We start from the raw sequence: 12,186 nt of genomic DNA on the forward strand, positions 1-12,186 counted from the left end.
ATTGCCTGCTCAGTCGGCACTTGTAAATGCGCCATTACTAATCGGACATCAAGGAGGCTTGAAGGATGCCAGATTATCAGACATTCTCAATTAACAAGCAGTCATAGAAAAGTATACATGCTGCTAGAATTTTTTCTTTATCAGAAAGTTTCATTTTTACCTCGTCACACCAGGTCCTGAGAAACTACACTATATAATGCAGTTTTGTGCAAGATTTATAAAGCTCTCTGGATTATCGAATGCTAAGTTAAAGGAATTTCACCCTTCTTTCATTTCTAATGTTATTCTTAATTAAATCATTTCTCTTCTTGCGTTTTTTTTCAGCCTTCCGCTGCGGCCTACAGTTCCTTGGCAATGTTGCAGGAGGGAACAAGGATTCCCAAAATAGCATCTGGAAGCATGCTTTTCCACATCTCTTCCTGTAAGTATGAACAAGACGGTTTTCCATTTTCTGCACTAAATCCCTCTCTTTATAATTAGAAGTTTTGTGGTGGAGTCAACTTGTAATCCAGCCGTTCTTCCTTGATAAGATTTATTTACTCTGTTCGAGGGGTGACCCAGAGCAAATGGTGAACAAGATCTAGCTGCCGTGAGCTTTATTCCTGTCGCCCTGTGCTCCTCTACAGACTGCAGGGTCATAGAGTTTCTGGTGCCAGCATATTGTAGTTCAGTACCCCGGCACATCCACTACACACTGTATAGTTTCTAGTGCTTAGCTGTGCCGAAAACAGCTGAGCGGTGGGCGTATGGGTTGTCTGACCCAAATTGATCTGATATTGATGACTTATGCTGAACATAGGCCATCAATATCTAAGTCCCGTAAAACCCCTTTAATGAGTACTCTGCTACACGGTAACTCCTCCCTTAGGCATTCAGACCGTAATTTTATTTGTTTTCCAATTTTTTGGCTCGCTGGTCATCCACTGTGCAGCAAATATCAGCATGGCTCTTTTCAATTGAACTGGGCTGGCTGCTGTTCCCTACTCCCTACAGGAGTGCTGCTTTGCAGGGGAAGCTTAGAAAGGACCCAGCACTAAATCAGCTCTGCAACCCAGTTGGTGGGAGTCTCCGAGCTAAAATCCCTCACCAATAATAAAGTACTGTATTTTTGCTCCATAAAACGCACTGAGGCATAAAACACTCCTAGATATAGAGGAGGAAAATATGAATATATATATATATATATATATATATATATATATATATATATATATATATATATATATATATATGTATAGTATAGTATAGTATAATTTCATCACACATCAGTTCAGATCCCCCATCAGACCCCAGGCTCCATCAGACCTCTGTATTAGACCCCCATTCCTCCTCAGATCAGACCCCCAAGCTCCATTCTGTTTCACACCCCCATTCCTCATCAGACTTTAGATGAGACCCCCAAGCGCAATCATTAAGAGAAAAAAAATAAAAATGAAAAAAATATACCTCTTGCATCGGACTGCGCTGACACTTCCCACTCCCTGGTCTTCTTCCGGACCTATGTTGCACTTTGACCTGACACCTAAATGCACTATGTCTGTGTCTCCTGCATACTCATGACCATCATTATTATTTGCTCAATAAGACGCACTGCCATTTGGGAGGGGGTGAGTGCGTCTTATAGAGTGAAGAATGTGATACTTATCCAGGGAAACAACAACTACCATCCCTTTGTAAGGTAAGAATAACCCTTTAAACTTTTCTTTGCACTGGGTGAAAAACCCTCAGTGCTTTGTACAGAACAAGGTCAGGATAGGTTTCCAGTCTCTGATTTAAAATGTAAAATAATAATAAGCTAAAAATAATCAGTAAATCATTTAAAAAATTTTCCATTCACTGAAACCAAGCAATTAGTTTGAAAAAAAAAAAAAATATGATGAGTTGACTAATTTATATTAGACTGGACAGCACCTTTTTATAAACTATAGTAATGGATCTGGCGCAAAGACAGCACTAGATTTATTGTATAATACGGGCATGTGATTTAAAACCAGACAACCCCTATAAAGGGGTATTCTGGGCAAAACTGGGTTCACAGAGTTTGGCAGTTTCAATTACCCTGCTACATCTTGATTGTAGCCGTAGGCTTTAATGCTCCATTCAAACTCTTCCACAATCATGTCGCTGAGGTCCCCAATTCTAGTAAATGGAAGGGATTTTATGCACTTATAGCTGTTTCAGAAGGGCTGGTGCTGGCAGTAGTGCCCCGCAAGCACAGCGACGTATATTGTACAGTGGCTGTGCTTGTATCGTGCTCAGCCCCATTCATTTTCTATGGGGCTGAGCTGCACATAGGCCATAACTCAACAAAAGTTGACCCCTTGCACATGTCAAGGCTCCCCATAACTTTTATTATTTAAAAATGGTCCATCAGACCAATAACTCCTTTTTGTTCCATGTCCTACTTCTACTTGTTGAGTCATAACATTAAATCCATGTTAATATATCTACTGACTAAATAAAAGCATTAAGTGTCACCTGTGTCACATAGTTTCTTTCTATATGTATCTACTATCACACACTGTTTGCGTAACGTTGTGAATTGACTAGCTAAGGGATATCGTGAGCCTTTCCAGCACGCTAATATAGGTTCACTTGCCTTCTATCCCTGCGCTATGTTCATTTGCTTATAAAACTTTTGTTAGATTTTCATATCTATGTGCACCTGCTTTCAAAAAAAATAACCAAACACTGCCCCCGACATGTTTCGCCAGCTAATCTGTTGTCCTCAGGGGATTTGCGCAGAGTGTGTTTGAAAGGGGCGGGAACGGCCTCTTAAACCCTCTGATGCAGACGCCACTCACATGGGTGGCATATCGCTAACCTCAGTATTGTTATGTGAGCTTTTGGGGATAGTTACGGAAGCGCTAATTGTAGCAATCCCTTCCTTATCTCCCCTCCCTCCAGGTGAAGTACCCCCTTGCACTCAATCCCTCTCCTCCCATGTAGCTCCTCCGCATGACTGCAGACTTCATCAAGAATCGCTTCATTGGCATTTTCTTCACTCTAGGTTATCGACCTCCTCTGCGCATGTCTAAGCACTTTATTATTTGCTGTCTCTGTCTATAAAAAAATATTCTAAGTACTTTGGCAATTTATTCACTGTCACTCTCATGTGTGTCCTCTCTTGGTTTTTACTGTTCTTAACTAAAATATTCCACAAGCGGGTGCAGTATAGAGGTAATGACACGTTTGTAACTTTAAAAACTGCTGTGTTTATTCACACTAGTTGCAGGTTCACAGTATGACAGTCCATTTTCAGTATTGGTGTTAGTTCACACCCAAATCAGTTCATACAGAAAAACATTCACCTTTTGATTCTGGGTGTTTAATCCACACCCGGCTGAATCCTCAGCCTCAGAAAGTCCACCTGCAGGCTTTAGGCGGCCTGCTCTCCCAACACACTGTCTGCAGCTTTCAGCCCACACACAGGCCTCAGATCTCAGCAGAGTTTCACACAGCTCCAGTGTCAGAGAGGAGTAATCCACCCACCTGACACTGCTGGACGTTTTTTATAGGTCTGTGAAAACCTGGCCTGGACCGTGGGGAGTAGTCACCCACCCAGCACTTTGACTACTCTCAGTAAGAGTCGTCCTGGATCAGCTATTTACAGCCATACTAGATAGCAAGTTGTCACACAGCAACTGCTGCTGACACATGAAAACTGGCTCTTATTCCACCAAGGCCAGGAACCTCGGTGACACATACCTATCATCCACAATGATTCCTTGTACCTTCTTACATACCTTCCCTCTTTGTTCAACCTTAAGGGGGTGAACACATGCCAGACAGTGCACTCGGGACAGGGCATCCGCTTTACTCTGCAAGCGGCCTACCCTGTGTTCTACGGAGAACTTAGTTTTGTACCACCTGGTGACTAGGGCATTTCTCTCTTTGGCCTGGCTTGAGAGGGGAGTGGTCAGTCACCAGGCGGAACTTTCTCCCCAACAAATAGTAGCAGAGAGACTCGAGTGCCCACTTGATGGCCAGGCACTCTCTCTCCACTATACTGTACCTGGTTTCAGCTGGGGTAAGCTTGCAGCTTAGGAAGACAACGGGATGCTCCTCCCTGTTAACTTCCTGAGACAGTACAGCACCGAAGCCTACTTCGGAGGCGTCCGTCTGTACTATGAATTCCCGCTTGTATTCAGGCGCCACCAAAACCGGGGACCCACATAGGACTGACTTCAAAGCACAGATCGCCTCTTCCGCCCGATCATCCCAGCGAACCAGCACCGACATACGACCTGGCACGGCCACAGTAGCAAAGTGGGGAACAACTTTACTTGCCTAGTGGTGACAGGTCAGGCCAATTCCGAATCGCCTATATTTTGTTTACTTGAGGTTTGATAACTCCGCGCCCATTGACATACCCCATGTACTTAGTCTCCTCTAACCCTATCGTGCATTTTTTTGGGGTTAGCAGTTAGCCCAGCCTTCCTAAGGGAGTCCACTACAGCCTGTTCTTTGGGTAAGTGACTTTCCCAGTCGGTACTGTGGATGACGATATCGTCCAGGTACGCCGAAGCGTACCGACGATGTGGACAAAGTACAATATCCATTAGTCTTTGAAAAGTGTCGGGGTGCCATGCAAATCAAAGGGTAACACCTTGTACTGATATAGCCCCTCCGGTGTGATGAAGGCAGTTTTCTCTTTAGCATCCTCTGTTAAGGGCACCTGCCAATACCCTTTTGTGAAGTCCAAAACTAAAAAATATCAGACTTGTCCTAACCTTTCAGATAGATCGTTGACTCGGGGCATGCGATATGCATCTTTCAATTTTCTAAAGTCGTTACAAAACCATAACGTTACGTCCGGTTTGGGTATCAATACTATGGGGCTGGCCCACTCACTTTTAGACTTCTCAATGACGTCTAGTTGCAGCATTAGTTGCACTTCCTCCGAGATGGCTTTTCGCCGAGCCTCGGGTAACTGATATGGTTTTAACCAGACTTTTGCTCGAGGCTCAGTGACAATCTCATGCCGAATTGTGGAAGTGCGTCCAGGGAGGTCCGAGAACACATCAGTGTTCCAGCTAATAAACTCCCTGGCCTCCTGAGCCTATTTTAGAGGAGAGGCTTTCAGCAATTCTTACTGTGGCTGAAACAGCTTCCCCTAGAAAAGCTGGCCGCGGGCTGTCTTCAGTACAGGTTTCCCTATCTTTCCACGGTTTGAGTAAATTCACATGGTACACCTGCTCCGGCTTTCGGCTTCCTGGCTGGTGTACCTTGTAGTTTACCTCTCCAATTTTATCAAGTATTTCATAGGGCCCCTTACTGTCCACGGTCAGCACCAGAACCAAAACCTGATCACCCGGGTTAAAGATCCAGACCAGAGTCTGCTGATTTTATAGATCCGACTCTGGGCTCGCTGAGCGGCCTGCATATGCTCCCTGACAAGAGGCAAAACGGTTTCTATATACTGTTGCATCTTGGTAATGTACTCAAGGACACTTTTTTATGCGGAGTAGGTTGCTGTTTCCACGCCTCTTTGGCTACATCCAACAAACCGTGAGGATGTCTGCCATATAGCAATTCGAAGGGTGATAACTTAGTAGAGGCCTGGGGCACCTCTTGCACAGCGAACATGAGAGGGCAGAAGAAGGTCCCAGACTCCCAGTCCTTCCCATCTTTAGACACCACCCTTTTTAACGTGGGTGTTTTTTTTGTTTTGTTTTTGTTAAACCTGTTAACAAAACTGTCCGTTTGCGGATGGTACACAGATGTCCGTAACGTTTTGATATGCAGCAACTTATAGAGTTCCCTCATGACCTTGGACTTAAAGGGTCCCCTGGTCAGTCAAAACCTCTTTAGGTAGCCCCGGGAGAACATTTCCATTAGCTCCTTAGCTATAAGTTCAGCCGATGTATGTCACAGTGGCACCGCCTCCAGGTACCGAGTCGCATAGTGTAGGACGACCAAGATGTGCTGCTGTCTCTTTAGCAGACTTCAGTACTGGGCCTACGAGGTCCATAGCGATTTGCTCAAATGGTACCTCAATGATCGGGAGAGGTACCAAATGACTGCGGAAAAGGTGCTGGGGGCTAGTTGCCTGGCAGGTCGGGCAAGACTTACAGAATTCCTCCACCTCTCTAAACACACTGGGCCAGTAATCAGTTTTTCCCGTCCTGTGTTTTCTTTATTCCCAGATGACCCCCGAGAACATGTTGGTGGGCTAACTCTCTAACACGGGTTTGTGATAAGCCTGGGGCACCACCAACTGTTCTATGGGTTGACCCCGCAGCTGGTTTACCCGATAAAACATATCCGGATGAACCACAAAATGGGGGAACACCGACTCTGCCCCAGCCTGTTGTGGTTCACCATCTACTATTAATATATTTTCCCAGGCTTAGGACAGGGTTGGGTCCCAGTGTTGTGCAGTACCAAAATTATCCCCGGAGACATTGAGGTCTGCCAGCTCAAAGTCCTCTAAGTCTCCAACCATTACACTCAGTGGGGTCGTCTCCCCCTCTGCCACCGAAGTGGCGGTCACCCCTACTTCTGGCCCTTCTGCCTCTAGTTCCCAGGTTCTGGCCTTCCCCTGGAGCAAGGCCACTCTGCTGGGGTTACCCCTGTCTCACGTGTATTAGTCACTCTGGAGGCAGGCCACAGTGCCGGGAAGCCCGAGAAGTCTCTCCCTATTATAAGTTCATAGTGTAAGTTTGTGGCAACTGCCACTTCGCGAGTCCACCTGCCGGCCCCTGTGGTAAGAGACACCAGGGCAGTGGGATAGTCTTTTAAGTCCCCATGAATGCACCCCGACTTTCCCGCCAGTATACTCAGCGTACCATACCAACGAAGCCCTTACTAGGGACACCAGACTCTCTGATTACAGCAGGTCTTCTGCTAGAGTGTCTCCCACTTCCACCTGGCACAAGTGGTTTAGAGTTTCTGGGGTACCCGCTGCACACAGCTTCCTGGCATATAACGACTGACGGAAGCCATAGTTCGTGTCCATGGGTTCCACCTTATGTTGACAGTCAGCTCTTACATGGCCAGGCTCCCAACATCGCCAGCAGACTATTGGAGCCGGGTCCATAGGGGGTACATCCCGCGGTGGTTTGTTTGGCACAAGTCCCCGGGTCTGGAGTGGAGATTTATGCAGTTTGACTGCCCACCTCCCGAAAGAACCCCCTTTAAGATTCTTAGTAGCCTCGTAGCGCTCCACCAGGTCCACCATCTTCAGGGCATTGCCAGGAGACACCTGGCCGATCCAGTGTTGGAGAGGGGTTGGCAGAGCCCTCCAGAAGACATCGGCCAATAGTCTATCCAGCATAGCTGTAGGACTCGGCACATCAGGCTGTAGCCACTTTTGCAAGAGGTCATAAGTCATAATATTGGGGTCTTGCAAGCTCAGCCGGCTTAAACCCCCACTGATGTACCCGCCGGGCCCGGACCAACACATTCACCCCCAGTTCGGCCAAAATCTCACCCTTTACTATTTGTTAGTCGGCTGCTTGATCGACTAGCAAGTTTAAATACACCCGCTGGAAATCTGAGGCCAGGAAAGGAGCGACGACCTCGGCCCACTGGTCTCGGAGTAGCTTCTCCCTTGTGACCACTTTCTCGTACATCGCCAGGTAGGTTTCGATGTTGTCTGTGGGTGTCATCTTGGTAATCGCTGCACATACTGCCTTCCGGGCATCGTGGATGCTCGGGGTTGCTCCTGCTGTCTGCAAAGCCATCACATGTTGTAGCAGCAACTGGTTGGTCTCTTGCTGCTGCTTTTTTAGCCTCGCGTTGGTGCAGGTTTGTCTCCCACTGTTGCAGATTAGCCTCCATGAGGGCCTTCACAACAGCCTCCATGTTGTCTTGGGCCACGGGTTGTAATACAGCTGGTTTAATGTATGACATACAAACGTGCCTGAAAAAAATGCAGAAACCCAAAATATCGGCGTTCACGCCAGCCTCACTGCTCTTACCTGCATTCTCCACCAATTGTGGGGACTCGCTCTGGTAGACAGGATAAGTGGTGCAGTATAGAGGCAAAGACACGTTTGTAACTCAAACTGCAGTGTTTATTCACACTAGTTGCAGGTTCACAGTATGACGGTCCATTTTCAGTATTGGTGTTAGTTCCCACCCAAATCAGTTCATACAGAAAAACATTCACCTTTTGATCCTGGGTGTTTAATCCACACACGGCTCAGCCTCAAAGTCCACCTGCAGGCTTTAGGTGGCCTGCTTGTCTGACACTCTGTCTGCAGCTTTCAGCCCGCACACAGGCCTCAGATCTCAGCAGAGTTTTACACGGCTCCAGTGTCCGAGGAGTAATCCACCCACCTGACACTGCTAGCTGTTTTTTATAGGCCTATGAAAACCCAGCCTGGACCTAGCGCTTTGACTACTTCCAGTAAGAGCCTTCCCGGATCAGCTATTTACAGCCATACTAGATAGCAAGGTGTCACACAGCAACTGCTGCTGACACATGAAAGCTGGCTCTTACTCCACCGAGGCCAGGAACCTCGGTAACACATACCTATCATCCACGATGATTCTTTGTACCTTCTTACAGCATTTATTTAATTAGATTCTTCTCCTGACTAATTTACAATCAACTATTTATTTGCCATATATGTTTAATGTGCACAAGATTACCCTCACTGTTACTTTTCTTCAATTTCCTTTTTCATCAAAGAGTCATGCTCATCTAATATCACAACTTTAATAATTATATTTATGTTTAATAGCCATGATTATTTCGATTTACAAATATTTGATTCTACATTATTTTCCTATTTAGCATTTTTTCTTTGTTTTTTTTCTTATTTTTTTTCTATTTACATTTCAATTATTCTATTTTTATTTTAATGTATTTATTTTGTGTCTCCTTATGTGCATCTACCTCCAAATGATGGTAATTTATATAGCACTGGGACGCAGGTGTACTGTGACATGATAGACCTTAGTGCTATTGCGAAACTAGTTGGGAGCCAGAGAAAATGGGGGAGAGGGGTACCTCTTGGGGTTAAAACTTATCATACGCCGTAACCACTGCTAGTTTATCATGATTATCACTAGAATACATTAGTCATGTAGAACTATTATCACTTGTTCTATGCCACCGTAACATTTTCTGTTAAAACACAATTATTTTATATTTAATGGTAAATATTATTTACAGATCACTGGGACTGCAATGGGGACAATTTGTGCACAGAGTTTTGCTAATTTATTTTTAGGTTGGTGGGAGGAAAGAGTAATTTTAGTAGGGAAACAATGGGGAAAAAAAAGCAGTGCAGCCTGGGCTCCAACACAGTGAACACCGCCCCTGGGCAAATGCGGGTGCTCATTTGCATACAAATTAAACTTAGTTTTTCCAGTTTCTGCAGGTGTAAAGAAAAAGATAAAGGTACTATTACATTCATGTATAGGTGTGCTATAGGACAATGTAAGTGCTGTATATGGCCACATAGTGGTGACAGACTCCCTTTTAAGAGCCTGACCCCTTTAGGATTGAATGAAGGATTCACGTATGTATTATTTCTCTGACTGTAGTGGCTCCACAATTGAAGACCTAGATAAAAACAAGAGGTGATAATAGTTCTACATGACTAATGTATTCTAGTGATAATAATGATAACTAGGAGTGGTTTCGGTGTATGATAAGTTTTATCCCCAAGAGGTCCCCCCCCCCCATTTTCTCTGACTTCCACCTAGTTCCGCAATAGCACTAAGGTTTATAATGTCACAGTACATCTGTGTCCCAGTGCTATATATGAATTACCATAATTTGGAGGTAGATGTATATATGCACATAGGAAGGAGACCCAAAATAAATACATTAAAATAAAAATAGAATAATTTAAATGTAGATAAAAATACAATAAAAAGAAATAAATAAGAAAAGAACAAATAATGGTAAATAGGAAAACAATGTAGAAATATTTGTAAATAGAAATAATCATGGCTATTAAACATAAATAATTATGAAAGTTGTGATATTAGATGAGCATGCCTCTGATGAAAAAGGATATTGAAGAAAAGTAACAGTGAGGGTAATCTTGTGCACATTAAACATATATGGCAATTAAATAGTTGATTGTAAATAGTGAGGAGAAGAATCTAATTAAATAAATGCCTATGATCTAATAATGAACAACATGATTAGCAATTTATATTAAAAAGAGAGTGTATTTATAGACCTGTTTAGAAAAATAGACCTAATCCAATGTGGGTAGATTTATTTATGACTAACTCATCAGATATCATCAACATATCAAAACTCATAGATTTAATACCAGTATATCCAGTATATGGTGGAATATTTTAGTTAAAGGGAATCTGTCACCTGGTTTGACCATTGCCATGTTTAATAAAATACCTTATCTCCTGCAGTGGTTTTATTTCTTATATTCATGCTTTCATTTTTGCTAAAAAAGCGATCTAAAGGTGCCCAGAGGGGCGTTATTCTTCACCCTCTGAGCCCAGTAACCCCCCCCCCCCCCGCAGTGCCCAGCCCGCCTTAGTTTATAGCCCAAGCACGCCTCCTCGCTATGTAGTATCATCCCACAGTCTAGTTTAATTTAATTAGAGGGATTGAGTGCAAGGGGGTACTTCACCCGGTGGGAGGGGAGAGAAGGAAGGGATCGCTACAATTAGCGCTTCCGTAACTATCCCCAAAAGCTCACATAACAATACTGAGGTTAGCGATATGCCACCCATGTGAGTGGCTTCTGCATCAGAGAGTTTAATAGGCTGTTCCCGCCCCTTTCTAACACACTCTGCGCAAATCCCCTGAGGACAACAGATTAGCTGGCGAAACATGTCGGGGGCAGTGTTTGGTTATTTTTATTTTTTTAGAAAGCAGGTGCACATAGAAAATCTAACAAAAGTTTTATAAGCAAATTAACATAGCGCAGGGATAGAAGGCAAGTGAACCTATATTAGCGCGCTGGAAAGGCTCACCTAATATACCTAAGGGGCAGCTTACTAGAATCAGCCGGAATTGCACAGAGGAAGCTGTGTATGAAGAACAGAGCCGAATTATTCAAGACCGCTTTGTAGAGAAGGGGTACTATATTGAAGATCTAAATGAGGGTAAGAAACAGGTGGATTATGATAGGAGGTCGGGGAAGAAAGAAAGAGGAGCTTTGAGGAAAGAGAAGATTTTTGCCTGCCATGTAAAAACAGGGCCACATCAGATAGGGAGCGACGCACACAGATATTTGAATCTACAGTAAAAGGCAATCGCCACAAGATCAATGGCGAAATCACCTGTGAAAAAGGTTTTCTATCTGTTAGAATGCTCGTGTGGGTTGCAGTATGTCGGGCGTACCACCCGCAAACTAAAAATAAGAATTCAGGAACACATACGAAATCTAAAAAAAGGGCCTCGAAACCCATAGTGTTTCATTACATTTTAAAAAGACGCACCCAAAAAATCCAAAGGGTATGAAGTTCATGGGCATAGAACTGGTTAAACCACACTGGCGGGGTGGAGACCAGATTGCTAGAATCAACAATCGTGAGGTTTAGTGGATTTATAAGTTAGGGACTTTGCAGCCAGGTGGCTTAGGCTGCTTTCACACTAGCGTTCGGGTTTCCGTTCGTGAGCTCCGTTTGAAGGAGCTCACGAGCGGACCCGAACGCAGCCGTCCAGCCCTGATGCAGTCTGAATGGAGGCGGATCCGCTCAGACTGCATCAGTCTGGCGGCGTTCAGCCTCCGCTCCGCTCACCTCCGCACGGACAGGCGGACAGCTTAACGCTGCTTGCAGCGTTCGGTTTTCCGCCTGGCCGTGCGGAGGCGTGCGGATCCGTCCAGACTTACAATGTAAGTCAATGGGGACGGATCCGTTTGAAGATGCCACAATGTGGCTCAATCTTCAAGCGGATCCGTCCCCCATTGACTTTACATTGAAAGTCTGGACGGATCCGTCCCAGGCTATTTTCACACTTAGCTTTTTTTAGCTAATATAATGCAGACGGATCCGTTCTGAACGGAGCCTCCGTCTGCATTATTATGGGCGGATCCGTTCAGAACGGATCCGCCCGAACGCTAGTGTGAAAGTAGCCTAAAACGTTGAATTTGATCTAAAGCCATGCCTAGTATAGCACTTACAGTTGGTTGCGATATATGCGGTAGGACTTTCATCTCTTTTCTATCTCCGGAGTCAGTTGTGCGAAAAGACTCCTTATTGGTGGTAGGGACCATGTGACCGGGTCCCGTATTTTGTGAATGA

The 12,186-nt window shown here is 44.7% G+C and overlaps 1 protein-coding gene across 1 annotated transcript in view; it reads left to right on the forward strand.

Annotated features, from left to right (window-relative positions):
- The window catches only part of ATXN10 (ataxin 10), a 66,460-nt gene that overhangs the window by 43,110 nt on the left and 11,164 nt on the right, over positions 1 to 12,186 (forward strand). The window contains exon 4 of the mRNA XM_044277443.1: positions 325 to 421. Coding sequence (XP_044133378.1) covers positions 325 to 421 — 97 coding nt within the window. The remainder of the gene's footprint in view (positions 1 to 324; positions 422 to 12,186) is intronic.

This window comes from Bufo gargarizans, chromosome 2 (assembly GCF_014858855.1).
Source record: "Bufo gargarizans isolate SCDJY-AF-19 chromosome 2, ASM1485885v1, whole genome shotgun sequence".
Lineage (NCBI taxonomy): Eukaryota > Metazoa > Chordata > Amphibia > Anura > Bufonidae > Bufo > Bufo gargarizans.